Genomic DNA, 24434 nt, shown 5'->3' on the forward strand with positions numbered 1-24434 from the left:
CTCACTCAGACAAAGAAAGAGGTACTTTCCAAAGCACTGAACTTTGAACTCTAACATCTAAATTGATTCCCACAGTGGACCCCCAGCAAATAGCACCCTTGATATAAAGCTGTGTCCACCACCAATCTGACCAGAACTGAAGAAGTCGCTCGGATGAGCTGCAAAAGGTCTTGACTCAAATAACTTTTTGTCCAGATGACAAAATTTTTCTCTTTCTTTTACTATGGATCATACCTGGAGGGATTACACAGTTTATCAGATTAGTTTAGTGGAACATGTTTTTGCCACAGTTAACCCTCACCCCTGGAAAATAATAATAATAATTAGTTAAACAAAACTATTCTGACATTTCTGATAAGTTTAATCAAATGAATACTGGTGGCTTCAGGGCTTATATTACACTAACACTGAGTAGGGTGCAACGCTATATCACGCTTCCTTAAATAAAAGCATTTTGCCTTTCTGTAGATGGCCCGTAAATGACTCAGCACTGACCCACATAACAGCTGCACCTCCCCTCCCCTTACACTTCTCCCTTGTGCCCCCAGTTGTCAACCAGGTTCAGATTCAGAGGTTTTTCATACACAAATGTTCATGTACTGATGCCATTTGCTTCTACAGGTTTAATCAGCCTATAAGATTAATGAGATTTCAATGTTATTGCAGGTGTTCTGATTGTCCCTGAATGCACCATAGGAAGCACTACAACCTGCAATCTGTAATTTTGCTTCATCATATGAGTTTAATGGTTGATCACAGTGGTTGAACACCTTATGAGAATTACTTTTATATAATGCATTTTCTCTATCTTGTGTGCTTGGATTTTCTTTTCTTTTTTTATGAACTTTGGACATTTTGGAAGAGAATGGGACATATGCAGTCTGATTAGTATTTGTAAAAATGAGAACTAATAGAAACTCTTTAGATTAATAACAATATGAATTTCATGTTGGAATAAAAATACAAAAACACAACAGTTTGAATGCTTTTTAATAGCCTGCGTTCTAAAAAGGTACTATTTTTTGACCCTACAATACAGTGCAACTGCATAACTTTCAAGCACTTCATTCCAATACAAGTCACCAGTTCACATCTACATGTAAAACTGTCTAACTGAGGTTTCTTAGCAGTAGCTTGTGTGAAGTGGCCTCTTAACATAACACAGCACTATGTAAACAGTGACCTCACATGTGTGTTTGGTGTGTTATGTCCCTCTGGAGCTCCTGTAGGGGGCACAGGGTGACACACAACAGCAGCTGTGGTGGGGCAGGTCCATAGGTTTAACCACATGGTGTCTACAGCTGATCTCGCGCTGGTTTTTCCCTCTGCCTCTCTTCAAGTTGACGTGAACTCTAAACTCTTTTTTTGAACCTCCAAATCAGGGAATATGATCAAAAATTAGTTTGAGGGCCAGATTTTTGGGCAAGCCATGGTCTCTACCACTTTTACCACAATCTGGTTAAGATAACCTAACAACAATTGCCATGTTTCATTTTGGGGAAATATAAAATACAAAAGGCAAAATTGCCACAATAGTATTGAACCAGAATTAAACTAGGTCTAGTACCAACCAGGACTATACCAAAACTATTCAGGAATTAAACAAGATCTAAACCAGGACCAAAGAAGGTCTAAAGCTAAATCAAACAAGGACCCTCAAACTTTCCTTATGACTAACAGAATGATTCTCAGCTCACAAGCCGATGTAATTTTCCATAAATTTACAAAAACATGATACGACATGCAGTATTTTCATTAGCAGGACTTGCGCTGATTGTTTTGTGATAGTGCTCTGAAGGGGGAGAGACTTAGCACAGGAAGCAAAGGGAGTGAGGACTTTTAATACATTGTTTTAGATGAAATACCATTTTCAAAACAATAAAAGGTAACATGGTTATCTAAATATGTTGGCAGTTAACACCCCATAGTTAATGCCCCGTAGAAGTGTAATATCCCTCTTTAATTACATGCGCAGAATAATTGTTTGTATACAATCTCTTATAGCATGAGGTTTAGCAGTTTTGAATGAAAGACAACATTATGCATTTGTCTGCTATATAGCTATAATCTATGACACCTGTGGATCATTATGTTATATTTTGGAAATTTGATAATTGATTAATTAATTGATAAATTGATCTAAAGCAGCATCTGAAGAATGAGGTAAAGAACAGTGGGTGTATACCGGAGGTGGTGGCTTGAGGAGAATAAAGATTAGGCAAACATGCATGAATCACTCTAAAAACAATTATAACATGGTTAAAGCTCTTAAAAGTTGAATATTAAATAGTATATTTCTCCTTTAATACACAATTTTTACACTACACAGCACAAAAGTCAGTCGACACAAAATGGAAACTGTGTAGTCACCAGGCGCTTTGTCCAAGCTACATTCTCAGTTAATTTTAGATCTGTCAGAAACAGCTATTCAAAATAAATGTATAAAATAAATGAGTTTCTTTAACTGCTGAACTTTGATTAACTTGATGCATTGACTAAGCCTGATAAATATGTGAGCATTAAAATAAAGCTGAGATGAGACAAACTAAAATTATGCAGGGTGAAATCCCACTGACAGCTGAGGGATATTTATAGGGTGAATGGAGAGAAACAGACGTTACCATCTAGTGGACATTTTCTATCACTGCAGGGCAGGCATTCATTTATTTTTAGAAGGATAATGATGTTATTGTAATCCTGTGCTCCTGGAAAGAATTGTGACTAGAGAGATTAAAAGAAAGTCCTAAATTTCATTCATTATTTTACATTTGAAAGAAAGTTAGTTAAAGGAATACTAAGTAGCCTGCACACTTATGTTTTAAAAACGGTACAAGTACTATCACAACTGAACGTGGATTGCCAGTGCCGTAACCTGCACATATTAGAGACATACAAGAATTTGTCATTGCCAGTATATGGACAGGCCATGCTTCATGTGAACACTCCAAAAATCATTCATTGAGCTGCAGAGGCTGCACTATCGCTGATTGATGATTGGCTGCAGGTGCTGGGGTCTGGATAGTGACGACTCAGATCACAGAGAGGCATTTTAGGTTTAAACTAACTGGATTTTCAGGATTGTAAACTCATGTTGAAGATTCATGCAAGGCTCATTTTGCTTTATGAGTAGTTAATCATCTTAAGAACCAAAACACCAAATTGCAACTACTTGGCTCTCATTTTCAATGTTTTTGTAACTAAGAATAAATCTGAATTGCAAGGGTTATCAGTAAGAGCTACCAGCAGCAGCTGAGGTAAGGAAGGCCCATAAGTTTGATCACATGGAGTCTACAGCTGATCTCACTCTGGAATGTTCCTCTCCCTCTCTTTAAGTTGATGTAAACATTTTCCTCTTTTTGAACCTGATAATTATAGAACATTATTTTCACCTTACATTGGATAAGTAGCCTACTATATTACTTACACCATGCAACTTGCTGCTTCGAAAGGAGTATTAAAAGTTACATTTAATCTAAACATGTCTACCTCATGTCTAAGGACAGAGATAAGTGAAGTTTATGAAATTCATAACCAAAATCTTACAGTTCCTTTAATATGCAACTAAAATTACTTAGATTTGTTTTTGTATTAAAACTATAAAGAGATGACGACTTCCGGGATGGTGAGGGAGCAATTGGCAGCATAATTCCTTAGCTCCCCGACGGCCCACTATTTCCCCGGTAAAAGTATCATAATTAGAAATAAAAGTTGTCAGTATTATGTCAGGGGGCAATAAAAGGAAGACTAGTGCAAATCTGCAGGACATCGCAAACGAAGGACTCTTTACCCACGAAGGTTGCCGCAGCTAACAAGCTAACAGAAAACGTGACCATGGATGCTATTCAAGCTAACATTATAGCAGAGCTGAGAAACATCCAAAATGATATAAAGAAGGAATTTAACGACAGACTTGACATGCTAAAGACTGAAGTGGCTGGCTTTAGAGAAGAAATGGGAAAGCGTATGGACAGTTTTAATGCGGACTTAAAACATGTCACACAGAGAGTCGGCGAGGCCGAGCAGAGAGTAGCCAACATGGAGAAGTTCAATGTTGACATCAAAGACGCTCTGAAGCACTCTCTACAGCTACAACTGGAACTCCAAAGACAACTATCAGACCTAGAAGTCCGCTCCCGCAGAAATAAATATCCGAATTCATGGGATTGTTGAGGTGGGCGGAGGGGACCAATATTCAAATGTTTACTGTCACCGCTCTCTGGGGCCCAGACCACCGCCGAGCGCTAACCCCAGATCTATCGTAATATGTTTTTTGGAATACAAGGGGATATTCAGTTTAATGGAAGGCGTATATATTTTGACCAAGACTACCCCAGTGATCTGCTTCTTAAACGTAAAGCCTACAACCCCGTCAGGAAAAAGCTCAAAGAAAAAGAATATCGCTTCCAAACTCTTTACCCAGCCAGACTCCGCGTGTTTTATGACGGAGGCAATGACACCATGGTTTATAATAACGTGGAGGAAGCCACGGATGACGAAGAGGGCTTTTGCAGGCAGGAGCAGAGGACGCAGCACACCCATCTCCCTCTCCCAGACAGAGGAGACCTACGTGGAAATCCGTGCATGCAACAAAGGGTTGGAACAGAGAAGAGCTGACGAGAAGCATCCAGGAAAAGTTAAAGGTGTTTAAAAGAGGCACCGTGTGATTCAAGGCAAGCTTCTGCGTGGTATAGCAGTGCAAGCAATATTACACTTGCGCGCCGCTAACTGAATCACCATATCTGATTGGCCATCGGGGAAATGCTTCCCACTATGCGCCACCACAATGGACAGTAGATGGAGGGTGGCAGCACTGCGAGGGTTTCCCTGTCTCCCCAGGGATTCCCCTCCCAACTTTGAAGGTGGACTTATACTTTACTTTTGGAGGTCACGTATGTTCCATGTTCTGGTATGTTCTTGTTTTCTTTTTTTTCAGACCCATGTGTGTTTTTCAGAGTATCTACAGATTTCTATGTTTAGTTTGTTCCTTTCTCTTGATGGCGGTTAGACAACAGTATACAGTTATCACTCAATGTAAATGGTCTTCATAACCCCATTAAAAGGGCTAAAGTCATTGCTAAAATGAAAAGAGAGAAAATATGATATAATATTTTGGCAGGAAACTCATCTTTCTGCCACAGAGCACGAAAAGATAAGCAAAATGGGGTTTAAAAATATGTACTACTCATCATTTATAAAAGGTCACTTTTATAAATGATAAATCGGGAAATAACAGATGAAGAAATTAGTAAAGCCATCTCAAAGTTGAAAACCAACAAAATGGCTGGAGAGGATGGTTATCCAGCTGAGTCTTATAAACATTTTCGACATTTAATACTTCCGCCACTTAAGGCTTGCTTTAATCATGTTTAATCATGCGGGGAGATACCACCATCTTGGAAAAGAGCAGTGATTTCAGTGATCTATAAACCAGGTAAAGACAGAATTCTATGCAGCTCTTATCGTCCCATATCTATTTTAAATATTGATTATCGAATATTTGCCACGATACTAGCTCAGCGGCTCGAGGCTATTGTTCCAGAATTGACAGACACTGATCAATCTGGATTTGTCCGCAATAGACAGACTCATGATAATATTAGACGTGCTTTACATCTCATTAATAAAATGAAAAACATAAAATCTATAGCAGTCTTGATGCTGAAAAAGCATTTGATTCTGTCGGTTGGGAATATCTTTATTTGGTCCTGGACAGGTTCGGTTTTAACAGTAAAATAATTGGATGTATAAAATCTTTATATGATTCCCCATCTGCCAGGATCAAAATCAATGGGGACTTATCTGACACACTATACTTAGAGGGGGGCTGTCGTCAGGGATGCCCCCTCAGCGCAACCCTGTTTACACTTTTTATTGAGCCCTTGGCTCAGGCTATCAGAGAACATACAGATATTTCAGGGATTACTGAAGGAGACACCATACACAAAGCTTGTTTATATGCAGATGATGTCCTTTTAACATTATCTAACCCCAAGGTCAGTTTACCTAATCTTTTGTCCTTGTGGCGGGACTTTGGTACATATTCTGGTTACAAGCTGAATCTACAGAAAACCCAAATAATCTCTTTTAATTATCTGCCCTCTCCTGAGATTCGCAAGATGACACATTTTAGTTGGAAGAATAAAAGCATCAGATACTTGGGAGTACATATACCAAAGGATTTATCATTAATCTTTGAAGAAAATTATACTACTCTAACCACCAACATTAAAGCGGATTTACAGCGATGGTCCCTGTTGCCAATGAATATGTATAATAGGATTGACATAATAAAAATGAACCTTTTGCCAAGGTTTCTTTACCTTTTCCAGGCACTGTCAGTTGAGATACCCTCTAAGAAATTCAATGAGTGGAATAGAATGATCTCAAATTTTATTTGGGGAAACAAAAAATCAAGAATAAAGTTTCAAATACTAGTTACGAAGAGAGGAGGGTGGACTAGCCCTACCATGGTTGGAGGGATACTATAAATCAGCTCAGCTACAAGTTTTGATAAGTTGGTGTGATCCTTGCTGTGAGGCTAAATGGAAAGAGATTGACCAGTCATGCTTTGATGTGCCTCTTCAGTCCATGCTCGGTGATCAGTCTCTTCTTAAAAAGTACTTAGACTTGCCTGTCTGGATAAAAGTACCAATAAATATATGGAGTAAAATACTTAAAAACAAAAACATAGAAGGAAATGCCAGATTACTGCGTTGGCCGGCTTTTGATTCAAAGTTTCTGCCGGCACGGACAGATAATGGGTTTCGACAGTGGTCATGGCGGGGTATCACTGGTTATTGGACTATATCAAAAAATGGTGTTTTGAAAAGTTACATGGAACTCTCAGACGCACATTATTTGGACAAATTTCTTTAGATATTTTCAGCTAAGACACTATTTTAGAGAGAGAAATTAAATTTACTGAAGAAGAAAGGGATCTGGTGAAATTTTTTTTAGAAGCTTGTAAAGGCAACACACCCAAGAAACAAATAACCACAATTTATAAATGTTTACAAGCAGCGAGAAATATCTCTACAACATATATTAAAGAGGCATGGGAAAAGGACGCTGGGGTTAAAATATTGGAGGATGACTTGTCAAATATCTGCAAAACTACTATGACTACCTCAAGTTCAGGTCTTTGGAGGAAATTTATGTGGAAAAATATGGTGCGTTTTTTTGTAACACCTTATATTAGGAGCAAACATTGTAATGACCCAGACAAAGCACAATGTTGGAGAGACTGTGGCAATGACAGGGCTGGACATTTCCATATCTTTTGGAACTGTGACAAAATCGCCCACTACTGGTCATCGGTGATAAGAGTAATCCAGGATATGTTTGGACCTGGCTTGACATGGGGATTCACTGAAGTCTATTTGAGTAAACTTCCACATGGGATGCTAAGATCCGATAAATATCTTTTGTCAATACTACTAGCTGGAGCGAAGAAGGCCATTACCCGCAAATGGTTGTGTAAGGACGAACCTACACTCACTGACTGGATTCAAGTTGTCACTGAGCTCTATGACATGGAGAGACTGACCTTTTCACTGAGACTTTCTGCTGACATATGTAAAAGATATTGGGAGAAATGGACTTGTCATATTGAAAAACTAGATATATGATCATGTTAATGGAATAACTGTGCATTGTTTCTGTACTCTTTCCTGGATGTTCTGTATTGTTTTTGTGGCCTGCTGTTCTTTCTGTTCTAAAACCCCTAATAAAAATAAAGTTTAAAAAAATATATAAAGAGATACAGTAATTTATCTCTATTTTTGTTTGGCTAATGTTTCTCTATGGATGTTTTGCACACTTTTTGAAACTACAGACATTATAGAATGTTGTAATGTGAACACGGGACCCCAGGTGTAGTGCATACCTGGTGAATGTCTTTGAGCAGGGCCTGGGTCTTCATCTCTCTGAGCAGGGCCTCCTCACACTGAGCAGCCTCACTCAGCCACACCACACGCTGAGTGTCCAACGACCGCAGATGAGATTCCAACTGCTCCACTCGGAATCCCGGAATAATCTATAAAGATACAGCAGCATGAATGAATGTAAAACCTATCGGGGAGAAAGTGGGGGATCTCAAAAGATATTTATATCAGTGCCTACGCTGTTTCTGATCCCATCGCAGATATCCATCTTGAGATTTGAGGCTCTGTTGAAAAAGTTGTGGATCTGCTCCTTCTGCTCTTTCAGATGGTTAAACTTCTCCTCAGCACAGCCAGTCTGACCTGATGTCACTGGTTTAGACTGGAAAAGTTCTGCCAACTGAAAACAAAGTAGAAATTGTGACTTAACATAGGGGGTGAGATGAACTTTTTATATAATTGAGGCTATTATTTCTTGAAATAATGGAATGAATATCAACATGATTGAGTAACATGTGCATATATTCAGACAAAGTCACCCAGAGAAGCAAGTTAAGTATTGAACTACAACATAAGTAGTTCATAATAGTTCATAATTACTGTTTTAAAACTTCAGACACTTCCACACTTTGGTCCTAATTTGAGCCCAGTTTACTCCTTGTGTGAACTTGGTTTGGTCCCATTCTAGTCTTTTTTTAGTCCTGGTCTTGTCAGATTTTAGTATCAGCTTTAGTCTTAATTTTAATATGGTGTACATGGAAGTGTGATCAGACCCTTATAGCAGAAATGGGACAGTTGACTTCCTGTTTACGCTTGCAGAATTGAGAGCCCCTGCCTATTCAGAGGATTATTTCACTGCAGCAAGCAGCATATACTTATATTCATTGTTTAAAAATGGCCATGTGACAATTTTGAACCTTGTAGGTATAATTCTGAGTCTGAACCATTCACATAATCACACATAAGCGTAGGGATGTGGGCAGGGATAGGGGGTAGGTGAAAACTGGAATTTTCTGAGCACTCAAGTCTCAAATGCAGGACAATACAGGACTCAAACTTACTCAAACATGCATGAATCAATCAAAATATAACTTTGAGCACGCTGTGGGAAAACCATTGTAATGTAGTTAAAGTGGAACACTTAAAGTCCAACAACCATGTTTCAAAAGAGCTGCTAAGGAATGGTGTGATTGGTTAAACAGATATCCACACTTCAAACTCCATCTCTGCAGCGTTTGTAGAATCAGGGGAGTACAATTTGATGTCATGTAGTACTTGAAATTACAGTGATGACTGGAGGCAGCACATACTCTGTCTCTGACCATATCAGAAAGCTGCAAATGTACCACGTTTGCACTAAAATACACAATACTATGCACAGTTTAGTAGCAAAAACATAGTTTAGTGTTTAGTTCCACTTTAAAAGCTTATGGAAGTCATTTTTACATTGTTTCCTTGAATGCAGTACCAACAACTTTCCCCACTGATTTTTTTGTGGTAACATGCTCAGACCTGTTTGTGGAGGAGGTGCAGGCTGTTGCTGAGCTCCAAGATGGACTCACTCTCCTCCACCTTTTGCTTGAAACACAGGTGCAGGTCCAGCAGAGCAGACACGTCCTCCTCTGTCACCTTCTCAGTTACGCTCAGCCCGGGTCTCTGCTGCAGTCGTCGCACTGTCTCAAAGTTAGCCGTGATGAAGTTAGCCTCGGCATCCAGTTGCTGAAAAACAAGAAACGATAGAAGGTGTGTGTGAAAAGCTGTACAGTATTAGTCTGGCACAGACACACTGCATTAATGGGGGAGCAGACTAAACAAATCAAGTCACATTGGAATGGTAAAATTCTAGATTATTAAAAGTCACATATTAAGCAAGATTTAATTAATTGTTGTGCGCTCATCAAAAACATACCTAAGCTTGTTTTATTAATTAACTAATAAACTTCTCTGAGCACTACTAAAATAAAGTTCCGTTTGCATATTGCCTGGTTTCATTTTCCCAATGTTCCTGTTGCTGACAGCAGAGGGAGCTCACAATGCCTAAATATCTAATTTGAACTGAAAAACAATTCTGGATATCTGGAACTATACTGTTGCCCAGCTGTACTGCAACCAACCTGATTGTTCCATTCATCCACATGATTTGTACTTCATACTTCATATAGTACTTTGGACAGCAGTAGACAGTACTCACAGTGAAATGTGGTCTGGCCTGAGTGAACTGTAGTCTCAGTTTGGAAGTGTGCTGCTCTGAGCCCAGGTCTATGACCATGCACGAGTCGAGCAGCTCCGACACACACTGCAGGTCTGACGCTGTCTGAAAACACAGCACAAAACAGATGGGAAATAAGAACCACACAGAGAAACATGGCATATTTACACAAATGGATTGATTTGATTATCACCATTATATGTTTAAATACACAAACATATTATTAAAAAACAGTTATAATTTAATTTAGGACATTTTTGTGTGGGGGTTAATCTGGTGTGAGGTAGATAGTGAGTGGTTCGATCAGTGGCGGAGTAGCAATCTGGAGACACATTTCCAGGTAATCCCCTGTGTCTCCCTGTGTCTCGTGCAGCATTCTACGTGGGCTGCTATCGGGCTTGTTTGATGTGAGATGGGAGAGATGCGAGAAGGGTGTGTTGCTGAAGGGGTGGAGTGGCAGCGGCTGCACTCTCTGGTGGCCATGTGCCTGTACTCTGCTGCGGCTCTTCGAGCAGCTGTCAGCGACTGACTCTTCCTGAGTGGTGGATTTTTTGTTTCTAATTTGTTTCATCGCCGGCCGCAAAGTGTTGTCAAGTGGTGTGTTAGTTTCCATGTAGCCCAAAACGTTGGAAAAGTTCCTCCAGTGCATACTGCTATGTCAAGGTGCTGCTAACATAAACTAAACACGGGGAGTGATCATTTGATGTTGGCCCTTTTGAAAAAAAACTTTTGCACTGACAAACTACAGAAAGAGCTTTATTGTGAAAAGGTTTTAAAATGCTAATGCACACTCTGCACTAAATGCAAAAACCTGTCCAGAACAATAGTGAGTTCATCTGATTTTTAGGCATAAATTAAAATTTTGATCGAACATTTTATTTGAAATAAATAACATACCATCTAAAAGAGTAGTACAAACCTGTTGTTTGATGCATAGTCTTAAGTACAGATGAGATCTCACCAAGTTACTGTAATAAGCCCAATATTATTGGCAAAAATGATAACTAAAATGCAGCAGAATACAGAAATTTGTGATTTTTTTTGCCAAATAATCCCTTAAATATTTGGGTGATTCCTGTAGGCTATTTTATCTTTTATCTTTATCTTTTTTATTTTATCTCTGTCCTTATTCTTTATCTCTATCTTTTTTTGTTTTTAAACACCCATGCTGAAAAGAGAGGTGGCAAACTGATGATGAGCCGCTGCACTGCAAGCTGCTCGTGGTAGATTTCAGAGCCCCACTCCACTCCTGGTTTTGACTGCATAAGACAAGACCACTCCAGTGGATTTGTCGAAATAATATGTTTATAGTCCATTATCATTACCTTTTCCAGTCTCTGTCTGTATTTGAGGCAATATTTCTTGTCCTCTTGCAGCTTGTTCATTTGTCTTTGATAATCTCTGTGCAGCTCCTCCACTTCATCTTTTGCTCTCTTCAGACACGCCATAGCCTCCATCACCGCGTGGTCGGCAGACTCCGGGTTTAGTCCTGGCATCATCATCTGAGATACAGCAGAGAGAAAACAAAGACATAAAAAAACATGAATTTATTACTTAATAAAATGTATGAGGAAAAGTATTCTGTTTAAATATCAGGCTTGAATTAGGTGTTTGACACACTCTGCTGGCAACATTGAGAACTATCTAATGGTGGCTTACCTTGCTAAGAAGACTTCTGTAAGTATTCCCAAGTTCTTGAGTCGTAAGGAACTTTTGCACTGCGGTCTGCCATCTTGTTTCTTCTGCTGCCTCCTCCACTTCAGGCCTGTCAGCATAAGTCCTTTTCAGATGTTCAAAATCTACCAGCACCTATCGAATAATACAAACTATTATAATTTTCTGTAAATCATGATTGCATCTTCAATTGTTACAAAGGTATCTGGGTCTTTCATTTATATAATTAAAATATATTATATGTGTGTAAACATCTAATTAACTTAAATAATAATAATAATAACAATAATAATACATTATTATTGTTGTTGTCATTCATAATAATCCTAATCATAATAATTATAAATAATTGTGTTAATTAGATGTTAGATGTAAATGTATTTTTTATGTAATGTTAAATAAATGTTTAAACTGTCATAAAAGTGTGTTCCTTGCATATAAATTGTCTCTGCACTGGCGCCCCATTGTGGCACCTGGTATTCCCAGCAGTCTCCCATCCAATTACTACCAGCTTCGGCCCAGATTAGCCTCTGAGATCTGTCTAAAACTATGTTAAGCATCCCAAAGTAATAATTATAAAAAGATGAAAACATGTCAGATGCACTTTAAGCTTTTAATGACCTCCTCTGCTGTCTGCAGGAAGATGACGTAGGGCTGCAGCAGCTGTAGTGTAGACTGGATAGTTGTGTTGACAGTGCACAGGTCCTTTAGGATGACTTCTGCTCGTGCACTAAATTTAGGCCCAACACCGGAGTCCCCTGGGCAGTCTGGGCACAGGGACCGCAGCTGATCCAGCATCTGCAGCATCGACTCCACGTCGTCACCTGCAGTCTACGGAACAGAATTTAAAGAATCATACACATTACAAAAATGGGATAATGAAATACATGGTTTGTAATCGTTAGTTAAGTTAGTCTACTTCCACTGTGCTAACAAAAAGGCAGGGCTACTCATGTCTCTCCAGGTTTCACTTAAGTGTGAGGTGTATGATAGGTCTACAACAGCAGGTGGTGCAATTGGCTTACTGGCTACAGTAAACACTGGCTGAAAACAAACTTCACATGTCCAGTTACAGTTTTATCATTGCACACATTTAGCACTCATTTAGTGTGTCTTATTTTAGAATCTGATCAATGTTTAAAACAACAAAAACAATAATACAACATTACTGAAATATTTTGACTCAAAGCTGAGGCTATTCTATTTTATCCTCAAGGATACAACATAAGGTAAGTATACAGCAAACTACTGTTAGTGAAAAATTATGAACAAATATACATTTCTAAATTTCCACAAACCTACAATATACAAAACACTTAATGACTACCTACATATATTTTAAAGAGAGGGATAAAATGTATTTTGGTGCTTTTTACCACATTAAAACATTCCCTCAAAAAATGCCTGAAGAGGGTTCAGATGTCATCTGTGCATGTTTGAGTAATCTAGTGATCTCTCTTTCTCACTATTCAGACCCTCCTTATGGTTAGCAGTATAATTTTGTCCAACGGTCAGTGCATAAGTCTAGCTCATCCATGCTCCCACATGACAATTTTTCCTAAATATACAAAAGCACGATACAAAACTATAACACTATACTACAAAACACAACAGCTTCACAAATTTGATACGATGCGCAGTAGTTTCATTGACAGTATGCACGCTCATTGTGTTATGATTCAACTCAATTGAATTCAAGTTTATTTATATAGCACATTTAAAACAACTTTAGCTGACTAACGTTCTTCACATAAAAGTCAACAAAAACGATTGTACAGCTAACACGATATATAGGAAAAGATCAAGAAAACACCAAGCTATCCTGTGTAGCTAGTATTAAATGCCAGGGAGAAGAGGAGAGTTTTCAGCCTAGTCTTAAACTGAGACGATGTGACTGGCAGAGGGATGCTGTTCCATAGTCCGGATGCTGCCCCAGAAAAGGAAAACTGTAGTCAGATATTGCAGACCTATAAGGAAACAACTGCACAACTCTATCCCACACTGGTGTTTCTGTGTCAAGGTGCAACAAGGACTAAATGTGCGAGCTAAAAGTTCCAACTAAAGAATGTTTCTGACTCATGGTTAGAAATCAGGACAGGCCCTATAAATTAATTTCTAGGCCAAACTGTCTCCTACTATAGGACAAGATGCAAGTGCAGAGTACCTGAGCCTGGACCTGCAGCTGCATGTGTGTGGTCAGAGAGTGATAAGCCTCAGAGAAACATGGTTCTGGGTGAGAGCTGACCGACAGCACACTGCTACAGCCATCCAACCAGGAACAGACCTGGAAATATACACATCAATATACAAGATCTAAATGTAACATAAAAGAGACATATTATGCAAATTCTATTTAGTTTTTTAAGTTAACCATGTTGTATTGGCTTCCCCTCATCATTAGCTTACTGCTTGTTACTGTGAAATGACGTTGGTTAGATGCAACAAAAGCAAATTGCCATTTATGTTTATTACTTTTTAAGTATAGATGACAATAAAATTGGATTTGATTACAAAGGTCAGTAAGCAATCTGATAAGGCTTGCTGGCTCCTAAATACCTCTTTATTTTAGAATTTAAGCCTAAATATGAAGTAGAATTCACCAAGTCTTGTGCTGTTTCTATTTGGGTATTTGTTTTTGTTTGTTTTTCATTTTATCTTTACCAGTTGCTTCTTCTTATCACTCTACTAAAGTTCTTCCAATAGTACACAAACTCCACTCCCCCTCCACCCACCAAAAAAAAAGGTCGTAATTGTCAAGGAGACTTGCTGTGTTTCTCTATGTTCTCTTTTTTGCTGTTGTAAATGAAAAAAATCTGTCAAAATAACAATAGGTTTAGTATTACTTTATTATATTGCCAATGCTAATGCTAATAATCTATTGATACTGTGAACGTTCCAACATGCCCAGACACCTATATAAATGGATACAAAAACAAGCATACCATACAGTACCTTGTCAGCAAGTTGGTCAAATGACGCTTCAAGTTTTCTAATCTCTTCCAGACATAGAATTCTTTTTGCTTCGTCCTGCTTCTGTTCTGCCGTAGAATGTTCGAGTTTGTAGTTTTCTATCATGGTGCTTTCTACTTTGACTATGGTATCCACATTAGGCCTAATTTCAGTTTTATGGACCAAATGTTCCTCTAAAGGTTCTTCAGGAGGTAACATCTTAACAGTCTCATTTCCTATGTTACACTTAACATCAGCTGTGATTTGTGTCGGTTTAGTTTCTTCCAATTTTAATGTAATTTCTTCTTTTGTCTTATCATTGACATTTTTTAGTTTATATGAATTGCTTTGCATCTTCTCCGATTTAAACTTTGGTGCAACATGTGAAGTGGAATAATTATCTTTTTCTTGCCATTTTGATTGCAGTTTTTTAAATCTTTGGCTAAAATTTTCAGATTTTGTCATTGGTGCATCCCATTCCATTTCATTTGCATCTATTAGTTGAATTTCAGATTTGGAATTTTCCTTAGATGCAAGTCTATCGAAGGATTTTACTTCTGTTTCTTGGTCAGTCAAACATGAGTTTAGGTAAATCTCTTTGTTATCTTCCATTTCATATATCTCAATGTCTTCCACTACTTTCGATTCCTTCTCCACTGCCATATCATGATCTGATCTTTTAATGGTTGAAAATTGCATGGTTGCCTCAGTTTTCTGCTTCTCTTCAGAACTTGTTGATGTTTCTGCAGTGTCGATATTGAGAAGATCTTTAGTCTCTTGCAATTTTGGCTGGAGTTTCTTGGACACAAGGCTGAAAATTGGCCGAGATCTTGAGCGCAGTTCCAATCTTGTCTGTGATTCTTGATTTAAATCAGAAATTGTCATCAGATTTTCTTTAGACAATTGTTTAATTTTAGATACGATATCCTTTTGTAAATTCATAGCCAATTCACCATCCTGTGATTCATGCATTCTTTGAGATGCCTGTTCTTTGCATTCTTTGAGATGCCTGTTTGCATCTGATGACTGGGATTCAAATTTTGCCTCAATTTTGTCATTGTCATCAATTTCTTCAACTACAGATGCTTTTGAAGTTAACCCAGTGCTCAAATCACAATTCGAAGATGATTCTCCATTGAAATTTTTATTTTCATGATCTTGCGGTAGTTCAGATTTCGTAGACGAATCATTGGTTGACCTAACAAGCCAATCTTTTGTTACTTGCAATTTTGGCTGCAGTCTTAGTGATGCAAGGTTAAAAACGGGCAATGGTCTTGGCGGCAATTCCAATTTTGTATCTGAATGTGTTTTTTTACTGCATTTTAAGGGAAACATATCTATCGTCATTGACTTCTTATTTGCTACAATTTTCTGAATAGACACATCTTCTGCCTGTTGATCCAACCTGATTTCTAAGTCATTTTTTAAACTTGATGAATTGTCCAACTCAGTATCCGATACTGCCTCAATATTTAGGAATTCTTCATGCATAAACTCTTGCTTGATCTCCTCATTGTCCTCCTCTATGGACTCCAATGACTTTGTCGATGTGTTTCCATTGGTGGTTTCTTGAGTTCCCATAAATTCACATTTTGGTGTTGGTTCCCTCTCTCCTCTTCTGGATTCGACACGCAATCCCTCCTCCTCTGCTAAAATGCATCCAGAATTTCTATCAAGGGTTTCATTTGAGGACATAGATACGAGATCAGAGCAAGACGCAAAGTTGACATCTTCTATCTCTGTTGTGTTGACGGATACTTGGGGTAGTTTTCGAGGAATGTTGGCATTTTCCAGTTTTAATTCGAGATCAAATTTCATTTCAGATGTAGAGGGACGATTTCGTGCCAAAATTTCATCTAATGACAAACCCCAATCCTGCAAAAGAACAAGAAAAGAAGCAGATCATTTGTCTAACAGGGGCAGAATTATTAGCTTAAATTGAGAAAAAATTACATTCAAAAATTTACATTGACCAAAACTGAACAATTTAGGAAACATATCTACTTGCAATTTTTCTGACAAGCATTGTGATTATGATTAGGTTTGTTTAAATAATAGGATTCTGTTCAGAATTCATATTTTAAATGCGTTCAGAAGAAATGATGAAAAGACCTAAATATGAACTGACAAACTAATGCAAGAATCACATTTCAGAACATGTGTGCATATGTAGAGACCTAAAATACAGGGTTAACTGTTTTGAATTAAAAAATAAATAAATAAATAAAACAAGATATTTTGTTGTGGAGGAAATTAGGTTACAATTTTGACTGATTGGTGCCCTAATATCCACCCTGCTAATACTTACTAATGGTCTGCCTGTCGTTCGTATGAAGCTAGGGGAAAGTATGGTGCTGTGAGCAGTGTAGTTACGGAAAGTGTAATTGGCCATGAAGTCTTTGTCAAAGGCGGGCTGGTCATGACTTTTTATCTGAGGAACATGAACTTGAGCAAAATTTGTCTTTCCCAATCATAGATATGCAGTAAAAGCAGCTCATGTGGTCAAGATTGGTGTTTTGCTGTGCATAAAATTATAGTGTGTTTTTATCATCTGAGAGTCAAGTCAAGTACACTGTTAGCATGCCAGTTGTTATTAGCATTACTGCAATGGCAAAAGTTGTGAAATGAGAAGAACTCATCACTGTGAATAGTTAGGATGCTTGGAATGCATAAGGTAAGTGAAGAATAACTTTGGGCCCTGCAAAGCAATTAAAATAAACATGTGGTAAACATGGTACCACACCTTTATTGATCCCACGTGTTGAAATTACATTGCCATGCATTTTGAACATGTGAGAGATGATCAAGTGATTCATGGCACGCCTGACTCACATGTGCATATCATGTTTATTTTTGTCTGTGACACACTGATACTATAAATGCATATGATACAATGATACAGCGGTGCTTTAAAGACTTTGAACGTAATTCACTGAACTGAATACTAAATGGGATCAATTTACTAAATCACATTTGTCCCAACAAAATTATAAATTGCTTTTTTTCCCATGTCAGTTTATACAGCCTGTAAATTGATGCTGTATTCTATTTTGCACTGTCTAAATATTCGGCCTTCATGTTTTTTCTCTTTAAATCACAGCCAAAGGATTTCATGTCCCTAAATAAATCAATGTTTCATCACCTCTCTGATGGAGGTGATGGGAGACAGAATATTTTTAAATGCAGACATTGAAGAGAGGGGCATGAAACTTTAGTGCATCTTATTTATAACATGTGCCTTAGTAATGCCGACAGAAAACAAGATGGATGTCTTTTACTGCCACAGCAGATGTAGTAAGTAAAGATAAAAGTTATTTCCATATGTTTTTTAAGACAAGGACATTCAATGCATATTTGCTTTGGTAGCACAATAAAAATAATAGCAGCCCTTGCAAAAAATTGCAGCCCTATTAAAAATAGTAGGGCTGCAAGATTAATCGCAATCAAAAAACAAAATCATTATTTTAATGGATGCAATAAGCAAACTACTCATTTATGTGCCTGCATATAATTCTACATGCAGGCATGCAGGCGTTGCATATCAGGATACTCCTGTGCGATGCCATGTAGTATTTGAAACTGCAGTGGCCACTGGAGGCAGCAAACATTTTTTACATACATTTTTTGGCTGTTTTTGAACAGAAAGCTGCAAATGTACCTAGTTTGCACTAAAAATGGCCCAAAAAATGACAGTAAACAATAAACAATGATACTAAAAGATCATCAAATTCTATAATTTGAATGTAACCTGTTGTTTGTTACTTGTCCTTTGGAATTTAAATTGAAGACCCCTTTACACTGTTTTACTATTTCACACTTAACACAGCAGTGTCCAACCTTCTGCATCCCATCTTTTTGAAGGCCTATGAGACAGTAGCGCTGTTGCTTTCCCTCCACCTCATTACAGTTGCCAAGTCTGCTTCTTTATAACAACTTTTGGCTTCTTAAAATTTAATTTTGAGAGTTGTGGATTGTATTTTTTTAGCTTGCTCCCAAGTGACAATTTTACATCATAAAAGAGGTACATTTTGGCTTTTTCAGCTCTGTTTCACATTAATAGACTCAGTAATGACCACATGCAGTCTATAGTAATGACTGAAGTACAAGCTGTTAATGCTCGAAAACCATTATTGGCTTTAATATGCGCATCTCATTAGCGCACCTTCGGCTGTGACATGTTTAACTAGTTAATTGTAGATGGGGATTTTATTGTAGAGCTCAGGTTGCGTGTTTTGAGGCTTTTTTTTCAAAGGCTTGGTTGCTTGTTGCTCTCTGAACATCTGGCAACCCTGACACTTACCTCCTGCTCTCTGGGTCCCTGGTCTTGAGGCTGTGCCTGGGTTTGCTCTAGGGCTTGTTGTATCTGCAGTTTCACCTCTTGGTCCACTGTCCTCCTCCGGTCCTGCAGAGCCTCTACCGTCTGCTCCAGCTTACGTACAGGGCCCCAACTGTACTCGGAACTCTGAGGATGTGAGGAAGAAGGCATATGCTTTATTTTGGTCTTACTTGACTCCAAAACATGCCTTTTGTCACTTTGGCATTTGTTTTATGTTTAGATGTCAAATGTAGTTGAGCAAAAAATTGTTTTGCCTCAATACTGATATGTTGTATAAGTAGCTCTTAGAGAACAAATGAGAGTGCTGTGTGCATCGAATTACAAACAATTTATTCTCAGAGAATCAGGAAGTCCACTGTTAGCATGCAAGTTGGTGTTGCATTATTGTTATGATAAACAACAAAGCAAAAACTCCACTCTGTGTCTCTGAAAGTTGTTGAAAAGAGCTTATGGTGATGAATTAATTAGGAAGCTAATGCATCAGTAAAATGTTGGACCATATATATAAAATAGGTGCTCTTAAATAAAATTTTAATGTGTTGCCCTTTTTAAAACACAGAAGCATCCTCCTTCAGTATTCTCTATGTTTTCATTTGTCTTTCACATGTTAGTGATTATACATTCATAACTTACTGTTTGCAGTGTGATCCTTAAATATTTATTTATTTTAGCCTGACTCAGTGAATACCCCATAGAGATATAATTGGAGCGGAAGTAGTGATAAATTTACTATTTGCGCTTACAGCACTTCATATATACTGTATGCCTCTTAAACCATCAATAATGTCTTTGTATATTTATGTTCATATTCAGTATAAGTATTTGAATGCAAAATATACAGGTTTGGTACCTCTTGATATTCCTCTCCTTCCTGCAGTACATGCCCTTGCCTCTGGAGACACTCAGTTTTCTGCAGTTCTCTCAGCTTCTTCAACAAGTCACTGCTGATGCCCAAGAGCTGAAGGGACTTCCCCAGGAGATCTGAAAATATCAACATCACATGCAAGTATTATGCAAACTGAGGAAGCATTCGCACTTGCACAATCACCACATCAAAACTGGGACTAAGCTAGGACAAAACATGGGACTTAAAAAAACAAAATCTACACTAGTACTTAAACTGGGCCCAGTCAGAACCAAATGTGAACACACCAAGAAAAGTCTCCAATAAAGGTGAACTATGTAACATTTGCGGGGAGGGTCAACCACCTATTTGTCTCTACGGAGGTGTTTTGCTTTACCATGAAGTTTGGCACTATACATGTTAATTAATTAATCAATTACAGGTGTTTGTATTGCTAAAAAAAATCTCTATTTTTACTGTGAGGGGATCACCTCTCCAAAAATCTGACCTGTAACATGGCTTAGTGGTGTTGCAGGCTTGTCTCTCAATTGAACTAGACACGTTTAATAAAACAATAACATCTCCATGGAGACAAGAAGGAGATGGACCATCCACTACAAAAGTTACATGGTGTACCTTTAAAAAGTACTAACATTACATAAAGGGGATACATATATTTACAGAAGGCTTACCTCTTCGGATAGATGTGTAAGTAAGCTGAGCATGATTAAGTCTGTCAGGTGTGATCTTCAAATCCCCAAGCAGCTCATTACCAGCAGAAAACTATGGACAAATTTAACCAAAAAAAATGCAGTTAGCCACAACAGTTAATGTTAGCTGTACAAGGTTTTCTTATGTGATAAAATAAGATTCGTCTTGCCCCAGTGCAGATAGATATTGTAATAGCAGCACATGTCAAAATGAGAGTTCTATGTGCTCTCTATATCAAATTTTAAAGCACGAACCAGGAAATAAGGCTGGAGGGCTGTTATCATGCTGGTTACTGTTAGCATTACCGTGACGGCTAAACTCAATTGTGGCCTCTGAGAGTTATGAGAAGTACTTATAAAACCATCCAAGTAAATTAGGGAATTAAAGGTGCTGTATCTGATGTTTAGAGTCTTAAAAATACAAAAAACACAACTAGTTAATTTTAAACAGTTTAAACAGGCATCCAAATAATTCTCAAATTATTTCTAAGCACTTTTCTCAACACTCAGATACCAGTGTGGAGTTTTGCTGTGACATTAACACTGACAACAATCAGCATGCTAACACACACTTTCTGATTATCGGACAATAAAATGTTTTATATTTAGATGTAGACAGCATGCAGTGGACTTATGTTGACCTGAAGAGTTGCTTATACAATATATCAGTACTGGGACAAGCAGTTTTTGTTTTTGCTCAAATTTTGCTCAATTACAAAAAATCAGGCACATGATATTTAATTCATGCTTCAAGGACGCTGTGAAACAAAATTACACTTCTGTAAAAATGAACTACTTCTGTTTTTCATGTTTTTAAAATCAGGTACTGCGCCTTTAACATGTGTGAGGTTAGATTTGATTGTGAGAAATACTAGCGCAGTCACAGAGTCCAAGTCCAAAAAAGATGTGACCTAATCTTAGGGAAATGACTAAATGCTAAACCAGGAGCCGCCAGCACTGTTTGGTCCATATATGGAGCGTGTTTGCGATAGTGGAGCTACCATTATCTTATACAAACAGTCTATGGAAAGAACAGTGTCATCTTGGGCTCCAATGTTTGCGTGGAGTCATATCCAGTCCCACCCCCGTGAGCTGGTCCCAGATCCTAAGTGCGCCAGACCCCCTTGGAAGGTAGTACCTCCAGCGGTCTACTTGGGACCCCTCAAACTCCCTTCAGGGTCCACACCATTTCGCCCTGTACTGTCCCTATGGAAACAAGGCTTATGTGCAGGTTAAGGCACCGGCAACCCAGGTTCAGTTCTCATTTTATACAAGCAAGAGCAAACACCTTTAACTTGTTCTCATGGATCTATTCTCTTCTCATCCTATTAGACACCTCATGATCTTACTAATTAAAGTTGTTGAAGCTTTGACAACGCTTTTCACCACAAGCAGTTATTTTTAGCACTTTATCTAAACACAACTAAAAACAAATGTCCAAATGGTGCAGAGGGAGACTGGGTTGTTATGTGTGAAGTGCGCTGGCCCCTCTCTGCTTGTTAAAGGTAAAACACGACACACATGAGAGCTCATTGTTGGACTGTTTTAGACAAAGGGCCATGGCAGATGGTGTTGGCCAAACAGCAGGTGGCCTTATAAAATGGAAGGCAGCCAACAGACATGTTTAACCACCACACGCTAACAACTTTACCGCAGAGAAATGTGATCTGGGCTTCAAGAGGAGGGAGGTGGAGAGGTACAACAACAACACTATGGTTATTACAACTATGGTTTTCTATTCGCATGAGAAGGTGCAGTGCTATAACTTATATGTAGTTTTTCTTATAATTTATTGTTCTTGTAGGGAAATACGTCCTTTGCATTTGACCCATCCTGCTAGGGAAGCCTGTCAGGAGCAGTGGGTGTGGGGACGCATCTTCAGAGCTTCAGCTAGGCTTGGTCAGGATGAAAATTAGCCTGCATGGCTAACTCTGGCACTTTTACATGCGTGTACTAAACACATGTTGATCAATGTGCACTGTCCCATATTTAATAAATAAACATAAACTATCTTAGCTGGAGGATTTGACCTATTGTGCATGTTTTGGTTTAATGGGGGAAACCAGAGTGCCCGGCAAAGAAACATTCAAACTCTGCATAGGAAGGTTCAACCCAGAATCTCATTACTGTGAGATGAGAGTGCTAGCACGTGGAACTTAACCAGACTTATTATAATTATTGAATTTTGTAGTTAAACGTAATGCTGAAATATGTTTACTTGTTTTCCATAAATATAGCTATATACAAATATTTTAGGCTGGAAAAACAACATTCCAATGCTAAGGTCTAAAAGTAGTTTAATGGACTATATCTATGTAGCCCGCAAACTGTTTTTAAAAAAAGGCACTACAATCACAACTGAACCTGGGTTGCCAGTACCTTTACCTGCAGCTAGAGGACACATTCTCAGTATGAGAACAGGCCGTGCCTCATGTGAAAGCTTAGAACCTCCAGAATTCACTCACTGAGCTGCAGAGGCTGCACTAGCACTGAGTGATGGTTGGCTGCAGGTGCTGGGGCTGGATAGTAACAATTTGGAATTACAATTGTTATCAGTAAAAGCTATATTTGATTCGAACATGCCATACGTGGGACACAGTTAGACATGCCATTTAAAATCAAAATCTTACATACGGTGCTTTTAACAAGTCCATCTAAGATAAATTTGTATGGGACATGTGTAACTTTTCTGGTTTGGCCACTGCTTGTTTCCATGGAAATGTTATTGCCTGGATTCTTTCAGAGTGTGATATAAATGTATCTATCACTATGAAGACAAGGAGACAGCAAACCAATTACCAGAAAAAATTACATCATTTATTACATACTTCAACAGCACTATCTCAATGCAGCCAATGAAAGCAATGAAATGCGGGTTTGTTTAAATATAACAAATACTCTCTAGTTACCTCGTGCACTGTGCTGTAGAAGTCTGCAGCCAGTATCAGAACATGGAGTCGTCTGTCTAGCATCCGCAGCAGCAGAACCCAGCCCTCTCTCAGAGAGTTCTCCATGGCCTGGTAGACTCCCTCCTCTTTTTCATCCTCCTCCTGCGTCCTCCTCTCCTCACACATCCATCTGTCCTGCCTCTGTCTTTGCTGCTCCTCACACTTCCTCTGAACGGACAACAGCACTTCGTTCTCATGTTTCTAAAGGACAAGAGAAGAGAAAAATAGTTATTTAATCAAAAAAAACACAATTTATGTTATAGTTTTCGTGTTGATAGAACCTATTTGAAATTTAAACAGATTTTTTTTAGATTCTTTTAAGGATGCTGCACTGATACCAGTATCGGGTATCGGTTCGATACCAGGTGCCAGTACTCGTACTCGACTCATCAATGAGCTGCCGATACCAAGAGCTGATACCAGTTTAACTGTGCTGCCTGTTAGTTGAGTCTCACAGCTCATCTCTCAGCTGACCAGTGGTGACTATAAAGAAGCACATTAACTGTTAAGCACATTAAGCTCAACTTTAATCACATGAGACTGTCACGTGAACTATACAAATATTTCGGACTTTAAACGTTTTTATAGTTTACAAAGGATAGCGCAGTGTTTTTGTTTACGACAGTAGCATGCTAACGTTGCTAAGTAGCGCTGATGATGGATTTACCTGTGCTGCATTGTAACTTATGGCAATTAACAAACATACTTATATCGACTATAGAGGGCTGATTCAGTGCTTTTAAAAGAGGTATAGCATGTCCATATTGGTGAAAGTGTGGCTGTGGTAAAAGTAAGGTCACACTCACTGTTATGCTAACAGTGGCTCGTTAGCAGTTAGCGCGGAGTCTGCACAGCGGAAGTAGTAAATATTAAAGCCAGGTGCT

General features: G+C 38.4%; 1 protein-coding gene across 1 annotated transcript in view; it reads right to left on the bottom strand.

The window, feature by feature from the left end:
* Positions 1–24434, bottom strand: part of ccdc141 (coiled-coil domain containing 141) — a 53222-nt gene that overhangs the window by 18361 nt on the left and 10427 nt on the right. Inside the window, exons 4-16 of the mRNA XM_055230669.1 lie at positions 23512–23751; positions 20585–20675; positions 19899–20029; positions 19013–19174; positions 14716–16587; positions 13928–14047; positions 12385–12594; positions 11749–11898; positions 11415–11591; positions 10072–10194; positions 9393–9599; positions 8122–8280; positions 7886–8035 (exon numbers count right to left, since the gene is read on the bottom strand). Coding sequence (XP_055086644.1) covers positions 7886–8035; positions 8122–8280; positions 9393–9599; positions 10072–10194; positions 11415–11591; positions 11749–11898; positions 12385–12594; positions 13928–14047; positions 14716–16587; positions 19013–19174; positions 19899–20029; positions 20585–20675; positions 23512–23751 — 3792 coding nt within the window. The remainder of the gene's footprint in view (positions 1–7885; positions 8036–8121; positions 8281–9392; positions 9600–10071; positions 10195–11414; positions 11592–11748; positions 11899–12384; positions 12595–13927; positions 14048–14715; positions 16588–19012; positions 19175–19898; positions 20030–20584; positions 20676–23511; positions 23752–24434) is intronic.

The sequence above is a fragment of the Periophthalmus magnuspinnatus genome, chromosome 21 (assembly GCF_009829125.3).
Source record: "Periophthalmus magnuspinnatus isolate fPerMag1 chromosome 21, fPerMag1.2.pri, whole genome shotgun sequence".
Classification (NCBI taxonomy): Eukaryota; Metazoa; Chordata; class Actinopteri; order Gobiiformes; family Gobiidae; genus Periophthalmus; species Periophthalmus magnuspinnatus.